This window comes from Palaemon carinicauda, chromosome 1 (assembly GCF_036898095.1).
Source record: "Palaemon carinicauda isolate YSFRI2023 chromosome 1, ASM3689809v2, whole genome shotgun sequence".
NCBI classification, from domain to species: domain Eukaryota; kingdom Metazoa; phylum Arthropoda; class Malacostraca; order Decapoda; family Palaemonidae; genus Palaemon; species Palaemon carinicauda.
Window position 1 is genome coordinate 169058803 of NC_090725.1, and position 23400 is coordinate 169082202.

The following is a 23400-nucleotide window of genomic DNA, read 5'->3' on the forward strand; positions in this document are numbered from 1 at the left end:
TTTAATATTGTGCACTGCTTAAAGATCATAGATCAGGCTTGGGAGGGAGTAACTCGTCGGACCCTGAATTCAGCTTGGAAGAAGCTTTGGCCTGATGCTGTTGCACCCAGAGAGTTTGAAGGTTTTGGCCCCGAGAATGAACCTGTGGTTGCCGCCGAGGAAGACGTCGAAGAGATTGTATCCCTTGGCAAGTCCATGGGTCTGGAGGTGGATGAAGATGACATCACCGAACTCGTCGATGAGCATCATGAAGAGCTTACCACCGAGGAACTCAAGGAGCTGCAAGCCATGTAGCATGATGAGTTCCAAGCGCAGTTGAGTGAGTCAGAGGAGATCGAGGAGGTAGGCCAAATCTTAGGTACGGCGGAAATAAGACAGATGTTGGCATATCATCAACACGTAGTTGATTTCATCGACAAGCATCACCCACAGAAACTTCAGGTTTGCCGTGTAGCTGCGCAGTTCAATGATGTTTGTTTAACTCATTTTAGAAAAATCCTCCAAAGCCATACCAAGCAACTTTCACTCGATAGTTTCTTTAAAAAATCTCTACTAAAACGGTCTAGTGATCATGATGAAAAGAAAGAAAGTGAAGCAAAGAAAAGAAAGACCGAATCGAGTGAAAGTGATGAAAATTAAAAATAAGAAAAGAAAAAAAATATAAAAAAAAATATAAAATTATAAAAATGAAAAAAAAAAAAAATAAGTCAAGTTAAGTTAAAGTTCACGTAGTGTAAGTTAGTGTAAGTTATCGTACACGTTATCGTACAAAGTCGCCGTCCCTACCTCCTCGCTGATCTTCCATCTCCTCCTGCGTAGCAGTCCCTACACCTGTGCTGGCCTGTTGCTAAGGTAAAGTGTTACATAAAAACCCCTTTTTTATTTATTATTTCTTTATTATTCTTCTTCTTTTAGATATTTATGTATTATTATATTGTATTAATGTTATGTGTAATTATGTGTAGCCAATTATTAAGGAGTTATTATGGGTTTTTAGGCTGAGGAACGAATTAAACAAATTACCGTGTATTCTTATGGGAATATTTGCTCCAACATACGATCGTTTTAACATACGAAGCAGTTTCTGGAACGAATTAAGATTGTATGTAGAGGTATCACTGTACTACATTAGTGAAGTACATAACTGCATGCAATATTACTACATTATCTCTGTGATATTACTAAATTATCACTGTATTGAGTAAGATTGTCTTTAAAAAGTGTTGGGGAATCTTTTAGTAGCATATATGTTCTCATACATAGGCATTTTAAATCTGCGTCCAAAATTCAAAGTTTTTCTACATTCACGTTCGGTTGAAGGACGTAACCCCCGCGAATGCTGGGACCATACTGTACTCAAAAGGAGGGATGCTATCATATCGGTTCCATAAGCAAGTGCCGAAAGTGGTCTCTCGGTTGTGGAATTCCACTCTGGAGGAAATCGTCCAACGAATCTCTCCTCCAAAGGGCTATGACATCTCGGTCCTATGGTAGACCTTCACAGTCTTCTTGGCCTCAGCAAGCACCTTCCTCTAACCAGTCAACCTCTAGGTTCTCAGGACCTTTTAAGGTGTCTAAATGGCCCTTTCAGTCCAAGAGACAAAAAGGGTCCAAGTCCTTCAGAGGAAAGAATGGAGGAAACAGAGGAGGCGGAAGTGGCCCCTCCCAGTAGGAATGGCCTACCTTATCACCTACCACCTGTGGGAGGATGCCTACAGGGCCGCTGCCAGAGGTGGAAGCTTCACAGGGCAGATCCCTGAACGGTCGATGTAATCCCTCCTTCCCTCTGACTCAGGGTCCAGTGCATCTAGGCTTCTATGCGAAGGGATCAGCAAAGGAGTTGGCTCTCAGGGCCAAAGTCCAGACCATGCTGCAGAAGGGTGCTCTCCAAGAGGTAGTGGACAGGTCTCCAGGCCTTTACAGTCAAATTTTTCTGGTGAAAAGACGACCGGAGGCTGGAGACTAGTTGCTGATCTCTCCCTTCTAGCCTTTCAGACTGCAAGCCTTGTAAGACACGCATCATACTTTGAGTTGCACCCAAAATCTCCTCAACCTTATGGCTTTCGGGTGAAACGATTTTTAAATAGTCTGGATATAATTAGAAATAAGGTACTTCCATTCAAGGTATCATCAACGCCTCCATGGAAATTACCTGACATATCTTTTTGTAAATACTTTATTGGAGTTAAGAAGAATATGACTGACTTAGAATCCAGGTCTCTTTTTATGGAACATGTCGAAGAACATAGGGGATCGACTTTTATATATACTGATGGCTCCAAATCTGATGCTGGCGTTGGATTTGGAGTACATAGTAATGATTTTAATTGTAGAGGTGCACTTCCTCTAACAGCTTCCATATTTACTGCCGAACTGTATGGCATATTAACCGCTATTGAGAAAATAGCTTTGGAAAAGGAGGGTAATTTTACAATTTTTAGTGATGCAAGGAGTGTTCTTCAAGCTTTAGAAGTTTTTAATTCTAGTAACCCTCTAGTTTTAAAGATTTTAGAATGGCTTTTTATTATTGGACGGAAAGGTATAACTGTTCGATTTTGTTGGGTTCCAGCACATGTAGGTGTGTCTGGGAATGAGAAGGCAGATTTACTGGCGAAGAATGCGGCATCCGAGTTGCTACCAAGGATGTATCCCATTCCATGTAACGATCTCCTACCTTACATCAAGAAATTGGTTTGTGATAAATGGCAACAGCACTGGGACAGTCAAGACGGCAATAAAATGAGGGAAGTAACAAATATCATATCACCTTGGAGGTATAACATGATTCCCCGAAAATGGGAGACGACTCTTTGTCGTCTCCGTATTGGTCACACACGGTTGACACACGAGTTTCTGCTGAAGGGCCAACACCAACCGTATTGCGAGGACTGCTTAGTACATTTAACAGTGAGGCATTTGTTGACCGATTGCCCTAATTTTACTAACTTAAGAAATAGATATCTGTTTGAGGCTCGAGGTGAGGATGGCAGGTTTATCCTTGCCAAGATTCTTGGACATGATGTGTCTTACTATGCGAGCGGAATTTTTAGATTTATTTCAGAAGCAGGTCTTCTGAAAACTATTTAACTATTTTAATGACTTCTTAATTTTTATGGTTTTAATCGAATTCTCTCTTAATTTTCATATACAGTAAATGGTATCGGCGTCAATGACCTTAGATGTCAGGATGCCAGAAAACTTTCAATCAATCAATCTCCCTTCTGAACAAGTTTGTCCAACAGACTTGGTTCATAATGGAGGCAGTAGACACGGTCATCCAAGCAATACGTCCAAGGGACTTCATATGCACTCTGGGTCTGAAGGACACATACTTCCAGACCCCAATCCATCCGTCTTCAAGGAAGTATCTGAGATTCATTCACGAGGGAAAGACATACCAGTTCAAGGTTCTATGCTTCGGTCTCTCGACAGCCCCTCAGTTTTTTATCAGTGTTCGCCCTAATGTCATCTTGGACTCACAGGAACGACATTTGTTTTCTTAGATATCTGGATGACTGGCTGATCCTAGCAGACTCGGAGACCACCCTTCTTTGCCACCGAGATATGCTTCTCGAGTTTTGTCAGGATCTGTTCGCCCTAGTGTCATCTTGGACTCACAGGAATGACAGTCGTCTTCTTAGATATCTGGACAACTGGCAGATCCTAGCAGACTCGGAGACGACCCTTCTTCGCCACCTAGATATGGTTCTCAAGTTTTGTCTGGATCTGAGGGTCCTGATAAATTACAAGAAGTCATCATTGCAACCACCACAGAGACCTGTATACCTCGGAATGATCATAGACACTTTCCTAGAAAAAGTCTTCCCATCAGATGAAAGAGTACACAGGCTGAAGGAAGTGGCTGCTCCCTTCTTCAAGAAAGAAGTTCTTCCGGCGTCTTGTTGGTCGAGTCTGTTAGGCCACCTAACCTCTCTCATCCGTCTTGTTCCAAATGGCTGCTTTTGGATAAGATCCCTGCAGTGGCAGCTAAAGTCCGTGGGGAACAACACTCCGACCCACCTGACACCCGAGTTCCCATAACTCAGGATCAGTTGACAGATTTAAGTTGGTGGATGGTAGACGAAAGCTTTCGAGGAGGTCAGAATCTTCTCGTTCCCCTTCCGGATTTGATGCTTTTCACAGATGCATCAAAAGAAGGGTGGGGGCTCACCTGCTGCATCATAAGATCTCTCCTTTGGTCAGAATCAGAAAGGCACCAGCACATGAATCTTCTAGAGATGAGAGCAGCCTACCTGGCTCTTCATCAGTTCCGACAGTTGCTGGGAGGCCACTCTGTGGTGTTGATGAGCGACAACACCACAGTAATGGCTTACGTAAACAAACAGGGTGGTACCTTTTCGCAGCCTCTAGGCCATCTTGCAGTAAAGATCCTCAGATGGTCAGAAGACCATTCGGTGGCTCTATCAGTTCTCTTCTTTCCCGGAAAGAGGAATGGGCTCGCGGACAGTCTGAGCAGAGTTATTCAGATAGCAGGCTCTAAATGGTCTTTGAATCGTCAGATAGCCAACAAAGTCCTGACTTTGTGGGGTTTCCGGACTGTAGACCTGTTTGCAACATCTCTGAACAGCAAGCTTCAGCTGTACTGTTTTCCAGTCCTGAACCCTCTGGCTCTATGGCAAGATGCATTCTAACAACAGTGGGACAACATCGACATGTACGCCTTTCCCCTGTTTGGTCTGGTGAGAAGACTGCTCAACAAAACAAGAGCGTCCAAAGATCTAATGATGACCCTTGTAGCTCCTCTATGGTATAACGCGGAGTGGTTCCCAGACCTCCTGCATCTTCTCGCAGATCTACTGTGAGAACTCCCTTCACGACTAGATATACTCAAACAGCCACACGCCAACATCTTCCACAAGACCGTGCAGTCGCTTCGACTTCACGCGTGGAGACTAGCGTCTCCTCTCTCAGAAGGGCTTTTCACAAGTTGCGGAACGAATGTCCAGACATTTGCGTAGGTCCTCAGCCTCGGTCTACCAGGCAAAATGGAGCTGCTTCTGTGGTTGGTGTCGTGGAAGAAATATATCTACACTTGATGCCACTATTCCAGCAATAGCAGAGTTTCATGTATACCTTCTGGAGGAAAAGCTCCTTTCAGTATCGGTGGTGAAAAGCTATCGCTTAGCTTTAAGTCTTGCCTTCAAGCTGAAAGGTGTAGACATTTCCTCTTCGTTGGAGCTTTCTTTACTCATACGGAGTTATGAGATCACTTGCCCCCCGTCAGAGATCAGGCCTCCTCCTTGGAACATGGTTCGCGTCTTGAACTCGCTACGAACCATTACGCCATGCAACTGACCGAAATCTCACTTTGAAGACTGTGTTCCTGCTCGCTTTAGCCTCGGCAAAGAGATTCAGTGAACTTCATGGCCTCTCTTGTATGACATCGCCCATTCAAGGGGATGGGTGAAGTGACGCTCAGCTTCGTCATTGAGTTTATTGCAAAGACTCAAAATCCAGGGGGTGCTGGACCATAGATTCGGGCCCTTCAGATTGAGAGTCTTTGTTCTGTAACCAACGACCCATATCAGTTGTTACTTTGCCCAGTGAGGAGTTTGAGATACTATCTTGAATGCACTGCAGCAATACGGCCCAGATTAACATCTCTGTTTGTTAGCTCAGGGAGAGTAAAGAGGAGGGTCACAAAGTTCAGAGTCTCCTCCTGGATTTGCCAAATGTTCGAAAGAGCCTTGGCTCTGGATCCTCTTCAGGCTCGTCAACCTGGAGCCCATGATGTCAGGAATCCGTACTTCCCTGGCATTTAAAAGCAACTTTTCCATGTTGCCGGTTCTCCAAGTGAGTGTGTTGATAAGACAAACCACATTCACAGCCCATTACCTCAAAAACGTGACCCACAGTATACTCGATATGTTTACTATTGGTCCTGTGGTGGCAGCTCAATCTCAAGCTCCTTGATGGACAAGTAGCAGTTGGTTGAGGGCTTTGGTTACTCGGGTTAAGACTGGGATGAATGAGAAGAATGTCTGGCTTTCCTTTCTTCATTTTCCCCTCTGTTTTGGGGTACAGCACCATGGGGCCCTCTGCAAGCTGGCTTCATCCTCTGCAGGTAATTATCACTTCCCTTGTGTAGCCAAGTTTAAGTTATAAAATTTTTTTACTGTCTGCGTCCCCAATGCTTTTTGCGAGGGAGCAATGGAATACGTCTTGTTGTTGTTCCTATTTAAACTCAGACGTTCATACAAACAACAACCTCTAATTTACTAAATTGCACAGGCCACGAGTATACTCAGTATATTTCAGCGAGGTGTCAAAGTTTTCCCTAGACCACAGTTATATATTGTACTAGATGAAACCGGGTCAATGTCCATGCCAGATCTAGGACTTCCACCCACCTAAGAGTGAGTCATCCACATAAATAATGGAAGGTTTGTTAATATGAGAACAAATAACATTCGGAGATAATTTGTATTTTTCTCTAAGTAATACAAACCTTGAGTTATTTATATAAATTGGCCTGCCATCACCCGTCCCCCAGAAGTCCTGCCTGCAATAAAAAGTGATGTCTCTCACCACTGTTAGAGTATATATAGAGGCGGCTGGATACCCCCCACCCACCCCCTGCCTACCTGCTAAGCAGTTAGGCAGGGTTGCTACCTCGCAATTAAAGTCTAATGGGTACCTCCAGCTGCCGCTGAAAGAATATCCACATAGATAACTCCAGGTTTGTATTAGTTAGGTTCGAAATGGAAATTCCAGCCACTAGACCTGAAAGACTCGTACTTTCAGGTCCTCATCCATCCATGATCAAGAATATACCCGAGGTTTCTTTTCAGAGATAGGATCTTCCACTTGAAGGTGCTGTTCTTCGGCCTTTCCACAGCACCTCTGGTCTTTACAAAGATATTTGCCCTTGTCTCAGCCTGGGCTCATGCCATGGGCTTCAGGCTACCGAGATATCTGAACCACTGGCATCTCCTAGCAGAGGCTCAACCCCTGTTTATAAAGCACAGAGAAGTCCAGCCTTGTCCCTCAAAGTAACATCAGATATCTAGGGATGGAAGTCAACTCGGCTCAATTCAGACAGAAGCTTCTTGGACACCTCGCCTTGCTGGTGAAGCTGATCACCTGTGCTCGATGCAGTGGTCTCTGAAGAGTTGGTGTTCTCAAGCATCCGACCCTCCTGTAACCCTTCTGTTGGTGCCCCAGGAGGTAGTGAGAGATCTTCAATGGTGGTTGAGACAGGAGAACCTGTTGGCAGGAGCACTCAGGTCTCCCCCCAGAATGCCTTCTATTCTTGGGTGCTTCTCACCAATGGTGGGGTGCTCACCTGAGAAGGAAGCAGATTTCAAGTCTGTGGTCTTAGGAGGACAAGGCCTTTCTTATTAATTACCTGTAAATGAAAGCTGTGTATCTAGTGTTACTCCACTTCTCGGAGACTCTCAAAAGTCACTCTTTTGGTGCTGATGAGCAACATCTCCCTAGTAGTGACCAATATCTCCGAGTAGGAAGGCACAATCTCCCTCCTGCCATGCCAACCGTAAGTAGGGATACATCGTTGGGCATAGGACAGCGTAAAGTGTCTCGTCGAAGTTCATTCCTGGAAAGAGAAACTTCATTGTTGACCGCCTTGAGTCAACCAAGGATGACAGTTGTCTCCGAATGGTCTTTGCTTCCTTTAGTGGCAAAACGTATTGTAACTTTTTGTGGTTCCCCATCACTAGATATATTCGCTTCTCGTCTGAACACTAAGGTCCCGGTGTATTGCTCTCCAGTCCTGGACCCAGCAGCACCTATGGAAGAAGCCTTCCAGCACCCATGTAACAAACTAGACTTTTACTCCTTTTTGCAGTTCTGTACTGAATGTCCCAAGAGGTCATGTTAATGCTAGTAGCCACAAAGTGTTCACAGGTGAAGTGGTATCCAGACCTGCTGGACCTTCTTATGGAATATGAGAGAACTTTTAGAATGGCCAAACCTGCTGTGCCAACTGCATGTAAGTAAGTTCCACGAGGCGATTCACTGCCTCTATCTACCCGATTGGAAGTTATACAGCATCTCCTCTAATAAAAATAGCTTTTTAGAACCGACTGTGAAAAAACTTTACGGATACTTCCGAAAGATGTCTGCAGCTGTTTACCTAGCCAAGTAATATGTACAGAATTTCTGTGGTTGGTGTCTTAGGGAGAATATTGCTCCACTCAAAGCCAATATACCCCTGATTGCTGAGTTTTTAGTGTTCCTGAGGAACGAGAAATTCTTTTCAGTCACTGGGGAAGGGCTACCGCTCTACCTTGAGCCAGTTTTTCAAACTAAAAGGGTTTGATCATTCATCATCATAGGAACTTTCCACTCTCATTTGAGGTTTTGAACAGACTTGCCCACCTCGGGAACTCAAGCCTCCCAACTTGGAATATGACAAAGGTTCTTATGCCCCTGAAGATGGCCACCTATGAGCCCGTGCATAAAGCTTTGGACAGGGATCTCGCACTAAAGACTGTCTTTTTCATTGGTTTAGCACCAGCCAAGAGAGTTAGCAAATTTCATGGTCTGTCGTAACTTGTGTTGCATTCCAAAGTGGAAAAGAAGTATTTTTCCTTTGTTCCCAAATTTTTGGCTAAGAAACAAAATCTAGCTATTACTGATGATAGATTTAACTCTTTCATGATATCACCTCTCAAAGAGGTAACTGATGATCCAGATAATCTGTTGCTGTTTACTGTTAGAGCAATCAGAAAATATCTAAAGAGAACAACTTTTTGTAGACCTAAAATTCAAAACTTATTTGTGAGCACAGGTCGCTCCAAAAAGAAAATTTCTTAGACAACCATTTCTGTTTGGTTGCATGAAGCCATTATGAAAGTGTATAAATCTTTTGGGGAAGCGTTGCCAGGTCCTCCCCCCCCTCGAGCCAATGATGGACTTGGTCTTTCTGCTAGAACCACTCGGTAGCGCAAGTTCATAGTGCAGGTGTTAGAAGGCAGAATTACCTCGCAGGTCACTACCTGAAAAATTGTGTTCACAGATCCTTGGACACTTTTTCATTAGGTCCTATTTTTATGGCTCGGAAAATAATTTAGCTTACGCTCTTATGACACCTAACCCTTTATAATGGTATCAGTTAGTCTCTGCTTTATGAGGGTACGAAATTGGATCAAGTCTGAATGTACTTGCAAGGAGAGGGTCCTGGAGTACTTGCTGTATCACAACCCAATGCAGTTGAGAATAACAAGTTCTTAGTAATGAATATACAGTATATATCTCATGTATTGATATTTTATGCTTAATTTTGATAAAGCTTCAACCCTAACTTAGTCTGAACCTAGAGGGCATAGACACCATAACCTCATCTCTTCACGAGCTGGTTGAACTATTACCGAATTAACTTTGACTTTTGCATAAAGCCTGGTTTTACTGTTGTGATTTTTTTGGTGCAAGTGAATCCATTTTAATGTAGACTTTCCGAGCTAAGGAAAATTCCCATTTAAATGACCCTGAAGTTTGTATCCGCATAGGAGTAAACTACAAATTTTAAAAATAATTGGTATATTTCCTTGCCATACAAACCCGAGTCATTTCAAGCAAAGCTCCCACCTAAACCACCCCACAAATTTTTAACCAAGATAAAGTGGAGGTTGCATCACAGCAGCATGTAATGCTGCCCAGCAGTGGGGTTGCCAGGTAACCTATTATGGTTACAAGTGGACCCCATTTTTTCTTTTTTGGTTGGTTTTAGAAAAGTGACATTAGGAGTAACCCATTTAAATGACTCAGGTTTATATAGCTAGGAAGAATATAAATTATTTTTTAAATTTTGTAGTACTATTGATATTTTTCAAGTTATGTAGTCTTGAAATGAAAAAGAATTTTTTTTTATAGTGTATCATAAACCATATCAGGTTTCAGCATCAGTTGTAGCTTTGATAGTTTATATTTCCTAATGTAGATTTGTATAATTTTTTGTAATGGAACTACAGTACTGATATACTTTGACTGATTCATTTGTTTTATAGTGTGCTGTCTTATACTCGTGGTCAGTTTGTGTCTTATGAATTATACATATGTTAGGTTCGTTGAGATTTTACATTTGATAATTTTTCAATATAAATGAGGTTAGTACTCAGAAGTTAAGAAGCATTTTATAAGTATCTCTATCTTTCAGGTACGGGAAAAGTATCCTCACTTGGAAAATAGACAAGTTACTAAGATTCTTGGGGAATGGTGGGCTGATCTTCCAGCACACCAGAAAACCAGTTATACTGACTTAGCTCGTCAATACAAAGAGGCCTTTCTTCGTGCTAATCCAGATTTTAAATGGTATAAAATACCAGCACAACCCCCAAGGCCGCCACCTGCTCGTCCTTCAAACCAGAAAGTCCCCCGATGCGACCCTTTGCCCACGGATGGGGCCATCACGTTTGGAAAATTAGCCGGTATGTATTTAAATAAAGAAATATTTTTTGAACCTTGATAATGTCAGTTCCTGATGCCTTGTAGGCCTAATGTTAAAAAAGAGAATTTTAGAATGTCATTAATGCCATTTCCAGATGCCTTGTCCCCTTAATATTAAAAACACATTAGGTATGGAGCTATCACATGGCCATTTTAGAGGATATTTTTTTTTTCTCTTTGTAACATTGCCCTTGTTTTGATTTGTTAAATTCTTCAGTCGAAGAGTGGGAAAGCCCATGAAAAAAGAGGTAGTTAGTGTACTGATTGTTTCCAGTGATTAAGAATTGGGATCATTGAAGGTTTGCTTTTTACATTTATTCTATGTTAGTTAGAGTAGGATGGTATCAAAAGTCTTCAGCGTTTTCTTTTTTCTTTATTTTGACTGCAGCAGGTGGTTATTGCTTTGCATGCTGGAATTATTTATTTTTTATCAGCTTTGGAAGTATATTTATTTATTTATCAGCTGTAATTCCTTCTTTGGAAATAAATTTTCTCTTACAAGTATTGGCATAGGACTGTTCCTTTAACCTCAGGCTTCTGAATATTTATTGATTATTAATGATCTTGTGTGTATAAGAATTTGAAATATATTGTTCTAAGAGGATTTTGATGTGATTGTTGATGACCCAGCCTGGAAAAAGGATTATACTGATGTGATAGTTGAGGATCCAGCCAGTAAAATAATTATATTCATTCCTGGTTGATGATAGTGACAACATTGAATTAGTCCTGAAACAGAGTTTCTATGAATAATAATGAAATGTATGTTCCATCAAATTTACGGAAGTTTACAATTTGGCATGGATTTGTGGCAGTATGTAATTTCAGATTGTTCACCCTAGTGTGGACAATGATGTCTGTGTCCACACACACACACAGATATATATATATATATATATGTATATATATATATATGTATATATATATATATATATATATATATATATATATATATATATATATGTGTGTGTGTGTGTGTATATATATGTGTATATACAGTATATGTGTAGGCCTATATATATATATATATATATATATATATATATATATATATATATATATATATATATATATATATATATATATATATATATATATATATATTTATATATATATATATATATATATATATATATATATATATATATATATATATATTATATATATATATAATATATATATATATATATATATATATATATATATATATATATGTTCCAACACGAATACTTACCTCGAACTACTTTCTATAGGAGTCACTGGTGATCTCTCCATCGACCAGAGTTTTGAGTATGTTACCCCCCCCACTCCGCACTCTAAGTAGCCTTACCCCCGGCATCAAGGAATGTGCCCCGAGGGTAGGATCAAGGTAGGTCGCTTGCTTGGCTGGGTCACCTTCCTCATTAAGTTCTCTGGTCGCGAGGCGTTCACACCCTCGCTCTCGTATCTCTGTCGATCCTTTGTGTGCGTTCTAGTGTCCCACGTGTTCCCAGCGTGGCAACTTGCGTTTTCCAGTGTGCTTTTCCCAAGTGTTCCTGTGCGTTCACCTTTCAACCGTGTGCTTACCCAGTGTTTTCATTGATTCCCTTAGTGCTTGTGTCGTGCGTTGTGTGCATTATGGAGCAAATTCGCCGTTGTCCTGGGCCTAGAGCCGGGAAATCGTGTGGAGCGTTCCTCTCCAAGCCCGAAGTGGATCGTCACTCCCTTTGTTCCTCCTGTAGGGGAAAAGTTTGCTCGTCAGCAGACACGTGCCCCGAGTGTGTAGACTGGAGCGATATACAGTGGGTACGCTACGGTACCAAAAAGAGGAAATCAGCGAAACGTTCCCCCAGGAAAATTAGTGTTTCCTCGCCGATACCGTCACCCAGTGAGCGGTCCGACGGTGCCTCGGTTTCGCCATCCCCTACACAGAGTAGGGGAAGAGGTAACTCTAGTGTTGTGGATGAACAAGGCGTCCTTTCCCAGGAGCCCAGTGTTAGTGCAGTGCCAATGGCGGGCCCCTCTAGGGCTAGTGAAGGACCCAGTAGTGCGTCCGGAGAGTCGGCCCTTGTGCTCGGGGGGCACGCTTCCTCCGATGACCCCTTGTGGGGTAGTAACGCGGTCTCGGTGTCACCGCCGCCCTCGTGGGCCTGTGCTTCTGGTTCGTCTTTAGGGGGAGACAACCAGAGGAAAGTTCGACCTTCGGGTAACGATGCCTTCGGTTGGAGGCTCCCGAAGACGCCTTGTAGGTCACCCCTGAGGATGGATGTGACCTTGGATCCCTGGCTCCCGGGCATGGAACGGTTTGAGTCGTTCCCAACCCTCCCCACGGAAGTCCCCGATGACTTCCTCCAGCCCTCGACCTCGGGCATTCTACGCCCGAAGAAGTCCCCCGCAGTCCCCGCTACCAGCCGACACGCGGTGAACACAGTGTCGTCGGGCTCATCGGACGTCTATTCCTCGTCAGAGGAAGAGGTCAGGGTGAAACACCGCCGTCGGAGGGAGCGGTCCAGGAGCGAGCGTTCCCGCTCAAGGTCGCGCTCTCGGTATAGCAGAAAGCGCTCCCGCTCCCCGAGCCGTAAGTATAGGAGAAGTGTATCTCCCGGTGGCGCCTGGATCTACATATCTTCGCGGGAATCAAAGGTGCTTCATTCCCCAGACCGCCAGTCTAGTGAGCGGTCCCCAAGGCTGCCGTCCTCCAAGCACAGCCTTGACCCTCGCGACCTGGCTCGCAGGAAAGACCTCTCGAGAAAGCATAAGTCCTCGAGGCCTCCGGTTCACCCCGCCCAGCGGGGGGAAACGCGCTTCTTGTCAGGCAGCCTGGCCGAACCAGCCCAGCTGGTGCGGCCTTCGGGTCGGAAGGAACGGTTCCCGCTGTTGGGTCAGCCCACGGGAACCGCGCCCTCAGCACCTAGATCCTTAGGGCGTACGAGAGTCCCCGCTGAACCAGCGGTGCCTGCATTATCCCGAGCCCCTGGTGCGGACTTACCCGCAGATGAGGTCCAGTACCTCGGCAGGACGGCGCCCCTGGCCCCAAGGGCTAGGCGTCCAGTCGGCGTGCCCGGTAAACCGGCTCCCCCGCCCCAGGTCGAGACCTCGGCTGACGGAGGGGAGGGCTCCCCGACAGAGGACTCCGCCTACAGGAGAGTGGTTAGCCTGATTAGAAGGCACTACGAAATAGCAGAACCTGCAGCTACGGATGGAGATTCCTGGAGGTCAAGCCTGCTGAGAGTCATGCAAACTCCCTCCCAACCTAAGTCATCCTTAGCACTCCCTCTGGCCCGAGAACTAGTTCTAGGACAAGAGTACATTGACAAAGTAGTGGCCAGCAATGCCGAGGCTCCCAAGACCCAGAGTGCCTCGAAATTGCTCCAGGGCCTCAAAACCCAAGGGAAGGTCTATGTGCCCGCAGGACGTCGCCCAGGTCCTTGTAAAGTGGAGACAGCCGTGGACATTCTGAGTCAAGGCGTCTCAGACGATAGAGCCTCTTCGGCCCCAGTCTGTTTCTCGCCAGCAGAGGCCTCCATGATGGAGGAAATGTCGCGAGACTTAGTTAACGTCTCCTCTTGGCTGGACTGGTGGGCTTCCACGTTGCTGGGTGTTCAAGCCTCCTTCGACCCCGAGGACCCTGATCAGCAAGGCCTAATGAGGGACCTCATTACCTCCGGGGGTAAAACCCTCAAGTTCCTGACCTATCAGTCTCTCGCCCTTACAGCCAACTTGGTTCTCCGTAAGCGAGATACTGTTCTAATGAAAGTGTCTCGGAAGGTACCAGACAGGGAGGCGCGAGCCATTCGCAGCCTGCCCCTGTGGGGAGAGTCTCTATTTCCTCTGAAAGAGCTAGAGACCATAATGGAAAAGGTCTCGAAAAAGGAGGAGGCCAACGTCATCAGACCCGCAACTTCTAGGAGACCGCCCTACAAGAGGTCCGTCTCGGATAGCGCCGCGAAGCCCCAAGCCTCTTCCAGCGCTACGAGGAGAGAGGCCCCCTCTTCCTCCTGGTCCTCAACGCCGCAACCCTCCCGCAGGGGAGCTGCAGCGCCCTCAAGCTCCTTCAGGTCGGGTTACTCCGCTTCTAGGAGGGGCAGATCAGGCCGCCCCTCTAGAAGAAGATAGAGTGGGAGGCCCCCTATCCCTGCCCAAGCCTCGGGTTGGGGGATGCCTCAGACAACATTGGCAAGCATGGAAGGCTCAAGGGGCAGAGCCTTGGACAGTGTCCGTCCTAAAGGAGGGCTACAGACTCCCGTTCCTGACGAATCCACCCCCTCTTATTCCGGCCAACCGGACGGAATGGCTAGCTCCCAAAGATTCGTTAAAGAGGACCGCCCTTCATGAGGAGGTATCCTCCATGTTAGAAAAGGGCGCCATGGAAGAAGTTCCTCTCCCAGGGCCAGGTTTCTACAGTCGCCTGTTCCTGGTGGAGAAAGCGGTTATAGATCTGTTATAGATCTGTCAGCTCTCAACAAGTTCGTCAAGAAGACGGACTTCAAGATGGACACTACAAAGTCAGTCCTGCTGTCCTTGAGGGAGAAAGATTTTATGATGACCGTCGACTCCAAGGACGCATACTTCCAAATTCCGATCCAGCCCTCGAGTCGGAAGTTCCTCCGGGTGAAATGGGGTTCCCAGATCCTGCAATTCAGGACTCTTTGCTTCGGTCTGGCAACAGCGCCCCAGGTGTTCACGAGAGTCTTCACGACTGTCTCAGTGTGGGCTCACGAACGAGGCATCCGCCTTATCAGATACCTGGACGACTGGTTGCTCCTTTCTGCCTCAAAGGCCCTCTTGGAGGAACAAGGGAGAAGTCTCCTCCAGTTTTGCAGAGATCTGGGGATTGTAATCAACCCAAAGGAGTCAAATCTATCCCCGTCCACCAGAATGAACTACTTGGGGATGACATTGGACACCATTCAGGGAAAAGTTTTCCCTTCGGAGGACAGGATAAGGAACCTCAGGCACATCATTCAGCCGTTCCTGTCAGAACAACCCAGGAGAGCGAAAGACTGGCAGAGGCTGATGGGCCACCTGGTCTCATTGGAGAAACTAGTTCCCCAAGGGAGGATAAAGCTCAGATCCATCCAATGGAATCTCAAGAACCTCTGGTGCCAGACGGACTCACAACAAGTGCTAATTCCAGTCCTTCCAGACACGAGACCCTCCCTGGAATGGTGGCACTGCCAGTCGAACTCCCTCAAGGGGATGCCCTTCGGGACCAGCCCTCCAGAATTACTTCTGTTCACAGACGCCTCCAACCAAGGATGGGGAGCCCATCTCCTCGACGGAACTGCACGAGGTACCTGGTTGGAAGGGGAAAAGCAACTCCACATCAATATCCTGGAGTTGAAAGCAGTCCAGAAGGCGTGCTTACACTTTGCAAGTCTGCTAAAGGGAAACACCGTGGCGTTGATGTGCGACAACGCCACGGTAGTAGCATACATAAAGAAGCAGGGAGGCTTGAAATCGAGGGAGTTGTGCAATCTCACCATAGAGATTCTAAATTGGGCAGAAGAAAATCACGTGGTGTTGTTAGCAAGGTTCATTCCCGGGAAGAAAAACGTTCTGGCCGACGGCCTCAGCAGAATGGGCCAGATAGTAGGGACAGAATGGTCCCTTCTCCCAGAAGTAGCCAGGCTCATCATTCAGCGTTGGGGTTCTCCGGTGATGGACCTCTTTGCAACAAAACTCAACGCCCAACTCCCAGTCTATTGCTCCCCTGTACCAGACCCGAAAGCAGCCTTAGAAGACGCCTTTCAGCACAAGTGGGACAATCTGGATGTGTACGCTTTTCCCCCTTTCACGTTGATAAGACAGGTGCTCAACAGAGTAAGGACCGCCCGAAACCTAAAATGACTTTGGTAGCGCCCTGGTGGCCGGAGAGAGAGTGGTTCGCAGACCTACAAGACCTAACGAGTCAACCGCCGTGGCCTCTACCCGCCAGGTCAGACCTTCTGCACCAGCCTCACTTTCTCAGGCTACACGACAACCCACTCTCCCTTCGTCTTCACGCCTGGAGACTATCCAGCGGCTCCTGAAGAAGGAAGGTTATTCTCCCTCCATGGCTAAGAGAATGTCTCTATACCTGAGAAAGTCGTCAGCCGCGGTATACCAGGCAAAATGGGCCTCCTTCACGAAGTGGTGCTCTGAGAGGCACATTAGACCTCTTAAGGCCTCTGTCCCAGACATAGCAGATTTTCTGGTGTTTCTTAGGGACAAAGTAGGAATGTCCATTCCAGCCATAAAAGGGGTTCGAGCCGCCTTAGGCCAAGTCTTCCTCCTGAAGGGCATCGACCTGGGGGCCTCGAGACACATAGCGATGCTTGTCAAAAGCTTCGAGCAGTCTTGCCCCCCTCAGGCGAGGAGGGTGCCCCAGTGGGACTTAGCCAAGGTCCTGAAGATGCTGTGTCGTCCCCCCTTTGAACCCTTGAAGGATATCGTAGACAAAGATCTCACCCTCAAGGCCGTCTTCTTGCTGGCCTTGGCGTCCGCTAAGAGGGTGGGAGAGATCCATGGACTGTCATACGACGTCTCTCATTCAAAGGGGTGGAAGGAAGTATCCTTCAAGTTCGTGCTTTCTTTTGTGGCCAAGACTCAGAACCCAGCAGTCTGGGACCTGATGTTTGAGGGTTTCTCAATTCCTGCCATCCCTAAGACAGGCAATGCAGAAGACTTAAAATTGTGCCCAGTGCGAACAATTAGGAAATACCTGGAAAGGACAGCGCATCTCCGTCCAGGCATCAAGAGCCTCTTCGTTTCCACTGGTATTAATAAGAAACAAGTTTCCAAAAACACCATTTCCTTCTGGTTGAGACAAGTTATCGCCTGAACCTACAAGGAGGATGGCATGGCAGTGCCAGGCACTCCCCGGCCTCATGACATCAGGGGCCTGAGCACCTCCTTAGCCTTTGAGAAAAACATGGCAGTGGGGCAGATCCTGCGAGCAGGTACTTGGTCGAACCAGTCAACCTTTACTGCCCACTACCTCAAGGACTACTCAAGAAAATCCTTGGACGGGTTCTCCATTGGGACAGTCATCTCCGCTCTCCAAGCGGTGTAACGGTAAAACCCCAGGCGCATTCAAGACTAGCGACCGGTAGGCACAAGTGCGGTTTCCTACCTCCTACCCAGTTGCTGCTTGCCTCTTCGGGGAGTACCGTCTGTTCCCAGAAAATAACACATTCTTCACGGCTACGCTTCGAGAAGGAACGTCAAAAGAAGTTTTTCAAAGGGTGAGTACTTAGACACTAACGTGAATTTTTGTGTAGTTACCCTCGCTTCCGCTCTCTAGTAGGTCCCGTTATCCATAGGCCTCTTGGCCTCCACGGCCGGGTCAGGGGGTCAGAATAGTACTCCCTCCTTCTAAAGTGTAAGTCTCCTATAGAAAGTAGTTCGAGGTAAGTATTCGTGTTGGAACAAATAAAAAATTTTAAGTAATTTTTATTTTTCCTAACATACTTACCGAGAACTACTTTCGGGTAATGGCCCTCCCTTCCTTCCCCGAGTGCCTCTCTTCCCTTGCTAGCATTGTGCTAATTCAATAGAACTTAATGAGGAAGGTGACCCAGCAAAGCAAGTGACCTACCTTGATCCTACCCTCGGGGCACATTCCTTGATGCCGGGGGTAAGGCTACTTAGAGCGCGGAGTGGGGGGGTAACATACTCAAAACTCTGGTCGATGGAGAGGAGATCACCAATGACTCCTATAGAAAGTAGTTCTCGGTAAGTATGTTAGGAAAAATAGAAATTACTTAAAATTTTTTTTATACATATATATATATATATATATATATATATATATATATATATATATATATATATATATATATATATATATGTATATATGTATACATATATATATATATACAGTATATATATATATATATATATATATATATATATATATATATATATATATATATATATACAGTGATACCTCGGTAGTCGAACGACTCTATACTCGAACAATTCGGAGTTCGACCAAAATTTTCGAGAAATTTTTGCTGCGGTGCTCGACCAAAAATTCGGTACTCGACCAGCCGAACACGTGACGACCGCATGGGCTTTGTGATGATCGCGCCATCTCGGCCACTCTCGCTTGTTCGGGAAGCATCAGTTCTCTCGAGAGCGTCACTCAGACAACGCGCGATCAGCATTCGTTGTGATTTAGTGATTTTCAGTGCTTTTAATTGCTTTTTTAGCTTTCATAATGAGTCCCAAGAAAGTAATGAGTGTTAAGGGGAAGGAGAAGAGGAAAACAGTGCGAACAACGATCGAGTTGAAGAAGGAAATTATAGCGAAATATGAGAATGGTGTACGAGTGTCCGATTTAGCGGTAGAATACGGAATGGCGAAGTCGACCATTTCTACGTTTTTAAAGCATAAAGAAATGATTAAGAAGGCGAATGTTGCAACGGGAGTTACGGCGGTAACTAAGCAAAGGCCACAAGTGATTGAGGAGATGGAAAAGTTGCTTTTAATATTTATTAAAGAAAAACAGTTGGCCGGGGAAAGTGTTAGTGAAGCGTTCATTTGTGAAAAAGCGTTGCATATCTATGAAGAATTAGTGAAGAAAAGTCCGAGTACCAGTGAAAGTGATTCATTTACATTTAAAGCGAGCAGGGGTTGGTTTGAAAAGTTTCGTAATAGAACAGGTATTCATCGTGTTACTAGGCATGGGGAGGCAGCTAGTTCGGATCAAATTGCAGCCGATAAATACGTGGGGGAATTCGATCGGTACATAAATGAACAAAATTTGATCGCACAACAAGTCTTTAATTGTGATGAGACTGGGTTATTTTGGAAGAAAATGCCAGCCAATACGTACATTACCAAGGACGAGACGAAGATGCCAGGTCACAAGCCAATGAAAGATAGGCTAACATTGTTGCTGTGTGCAAATGCAAGTGGCGATTGCAAGATCAAACCCTTGTTAGTGTACCACTCGGACAACCCCCGGGTGTTCAAACGAAATAATATTTGTAAAAGTGCACTACCAGTTATGTGGCGCTCGAACACTAAATCTTGGGTCACAAGACAATTCTTTACTGAGTGGATAAACGAAGTGTTTGCCCCCCAGGTTAAGGCTTACCTCATTGAAAAGAGCTTGCCAATGAAATGTCTTCTGGTTATGGACAATGCTCCTGCACATCCTCCAGGTCTCGAGGATGACTTGAAAGAAGAATACAGCTTTATCAAAATCAAATTCTTGCCCCCCAATACTACTCCCATACTCCAGCCCATGGACCAACAGGTCATTTCAAACTTCAAAAAACTCTATACCAAGGCCCTTTTCAGAAAGTGTTTTGAAGTGACCAGTGACACGAAGTTGACCCTAAAGGAATTCTGGAAGGAACACTTCAGCATCCTCAACTCTGTTAACATGATTGACCAAGCTTGGCGAGGTGTGACCTATAGGACATTGAACTCTGCCTGGCGTAAGCTGTGGCCATCATGTGTCACAGAGAGGGAGTTTGAAGGTTTCCAACCAGAGGCGGGTCCAAGCACTGCTACCCCTGTAATTTCTGATGACACTGATGTCGTTGAGGAAATTGTTGTCATGGGCAGGAGTTTGGGGCTTGAGGTCGACAAGGATGATATTGATGAGCTTGTAGAAAGCCATTCTACCGAGTTGACTGTGGAGGAATTGTTGCACCTGCAACAACAACAGCAGCAGGATCTGATTGTGGAGCAGGAATCTTCAGAAGAGGATGAGGTAAGGGAGGATGTTCCAAGTTCTCTCATCAATGAAATTTGTTCCAAGTGGGCAGATGTGCAGGCTTTTGCTGAAAAATACCACCCAGAAATTGCAGTAGCAAACCGGGCAGTGCATATGTTTAATGATAGTGTCATGTATCATTTTCGAAGAATACTGCAGAGGAGGAAGAAACAATTAACAATAGACCAGTTTTTCACAAAAGAAAAGAAAGCTGCTACATCAAAGCCTGTTTCTCCTCCAAAGAAGAGACAAAGAAGAGAAGAAACCCCTGAAATAGATCTGCCCACCCTTTCATTGGAGAGAGAAACAACTCCTGAAGGAGAACTACCCCGCCACATCATGGAAGGGGACTCTCCTTCCAAGCAGTAACCTCCCCCTTCCATCCTCTCCACATCCATCCCTGTATGCCATCGAACCGCTGCTCAAAGGTATGTTCACTACAGTACAGAAAATGGTTTAAAATTGTTTTATTTTAGTACAGTAAATGGTTTAAAATTGTTTTATAGGATTTTCTGACCAATTTCATACACATTTAGATAATTATTGTTGTTTAGGTACACGTTTTATTAATATTTTGGGCCTGTTCGAGTGCTTGGGAACGGAATAGAATATATACCATTATTTCTTATGGGGAAAAAAAATTCGGTACTCGAACAAATCGGAGGTCGAACACGGATCTCGAACGGATTATGGTCGAGTACCGAGGTATCACTGTATATATATATATATATATATATATATATATATATATATATGTATATATGTATACATATATATATATATACAGTATATATATATATATATATATATATATATATATATATATATATATATATATATATATATATATATATGTATATATATATATATACAGTGGAACCTCTACACACGAACGTATCTACATCCGAAGTAAAATTTGAGCAATTTTTTGACTCTACACCCGAATTTTATTTCGACACACGAAGTAAGCAATTTTCGTCGTACCGGTTGTATCCGAATTTTTCGACACTCGAAGTACATTTCGAACACGTTCCTACTCTACACCCGAATTTTTTTTCGACACCCGAAGTAAACAATACCCGTACGCGTAGACGGTACTCATAGCGCCGGTCGTATTTTTTATTTCTGCCGATATAAGGCAGCACTTCGACCTCGGAGGGACCCTCAATTAGCGTGGCTTGGGTCATTCCTCTGTTCTCGTCGGCTTCGTGTGGTTGTGCGCTGTGCGTTCTGCTATTACAGTAACTGTACAGTGAACCCTCGTTTATCGCGGTAGATAGGTTCCAGACGCGGCCGCGATAGGTGAAAATCCGCGAAGTAGTGACACCATATTTACCTATTTATTCAACATGTATATTCAGACTTTTAAAACCTTCCCTTGTACGTAGTACTGTTAACAAACTACCCTTTAATGTACAGAACACTTAATGCATGTACTACAGTACCCTAAACTAAAACAGGCACAAATATTAAAGGTGATTTTATATCATGCGTTTCCTAAACACGCTAAAAAGCACGATAAAAAATGGCAACCAATGTTTTGTTTACATTTATCTCTGATCATAATGAAGAAACAAACTGGAGGTAGAGCTTTGCTTATTACCCAGACATATTTCCCATACTTTTCCCTTAGAACTACATCACATCTTCCTATTTTAGATATATATATATATATATATATATATATATATATATATATATATATATATATATATATATATATATATATATATATACAGTCAACCCTCGTTTATCGCGGTAGATAGGTTCCAGACGCGGCCGCGATAGGTGAAAATCCGCGAAGTTGTGACATCATATTTACCTATTTATTTAACATGTATATTCGGACTTTTAAAACCTTCCCTTGTACGTAGTACTGTTAACAAACCACCCTTTAATGTAAAGAACACTTAATGCATGTACTACAGCACCATAAACTAAAACAGGCACAAATATTAAAGGCGATTTTATATCATGCGTTTCCTAAACACCTAAAAAGCACGATAAAAAATGGCAACCAATGTTTTGTTTACGTTTATCTCTGATTATAATGAAGAAACAAACGCATTTACACATATGTGTATAGGTTAGTTTTGGCATCAATTATATTGATTATTCAGTACAGTATGTTGATTTGGTTATTACTAATGTTTTACTTAATTTTTCTTACGACTTCCAAATGAAATGGTTTTCTTTATGACGCCGCCTGAAACGACGGCGTCATAACGTACGTTCAGTTAACAAACTAAGGAATTTAATGCCATGATGTAAGTGATAAATAATGATATTACAGTAAAAGCTTTTATAAAATATGTTATTACAAATATTATTTACCGTATCTATATAAAATCATACATACGTAGCAAAGCAGGAAAACAATCTACGAGAGAGAGAGAGAGAGAGAGAGAGAGAGAGAGAGTTGTTTTACATACGTAAATGTAAATTTTAAACAAACAAAAAAAAAGCCCCATTTCATATAAAATAGATTACAAATATTTTACTTTATCATATTACAGTAGTCTGTATAATACTGTAAAGTTCAGTACAGTATGTTGTTGTTATAGTCGTGGTGATGAAATTCTCACGAAACAAAAACACGCCATTTGATTACAACAGCTGATTCTCTCTCTCTCTCTCTCTCTCTCTCTCTCTCTCTCTCTCTCTCTCTCTCTCTCTCCCTCTCTCTCTCTCTCTCTCCTCGTGTTATACAATACTTACATTTAGATGAAGAAACTAAAATTAGTTTTCTTAGTGTCAATTAAATACGAAACGAAAAAATTAGGCCGAGTCTACATCCATTTCAATCATAGCTAAAAATACGGCATCCGATTTCATCAGCAAACCACTATTTTTTGGGAAATATCATTTTATTCTAGAAAATTGCCACTCTTTAAATAGTTAATTGCACATTAAGAAAGCGTGTACTTTTGTTTTTAAATTTCGGGTGTGTTTTAAAAATCGAGTATTGTTGACTTTTTGTTTTACTTTTGGCTGTGATTAGATCAGCTGTCATCTAGCTGCCGCTCTTGAGTGTGTACGAATACACTAACAAAGTATCATTTATACCATTTCTTAACTTATTCAAACCATCTACAGTATACAGTTGATATTACATAAGCACCAATGTGTTATAACCTATCATATTTTTTCGGTTATTACATTTAAACCCCCCCTCTATCTCTCTCTCTCTCTCTCTCTCTCTCTCTCTCTCTCTCTCTCTCTCTCTCTCTCTCTCTCTCTACCTCTACCTCTCTCTCTCTCTCTCTCTCTCTCTCTCTCTC

At 44.0% G+C, this 23400-nt stretch overlaps 1 protein-coding gene across 1 annotated transcript in view; it reads left to right on the plus strand.

Annotated features, from left to right (window-relative positions):
• Positions 1-23400, plus strand: part of bbx (bobby sox) — a 504832-nt gene that overhangs the window by 173326 nt on the left and 308106 nt on the right. The window contains exon 3 of the mRNA XM_068386245.1: positions 10139-10409. Coding sequence (XP_068242346.1) covers positions 10139-10409 — 271 coding nt within the window. The remainder of the gene's footprint in view (positions 1-10138; positions 10410-23400) is intronic.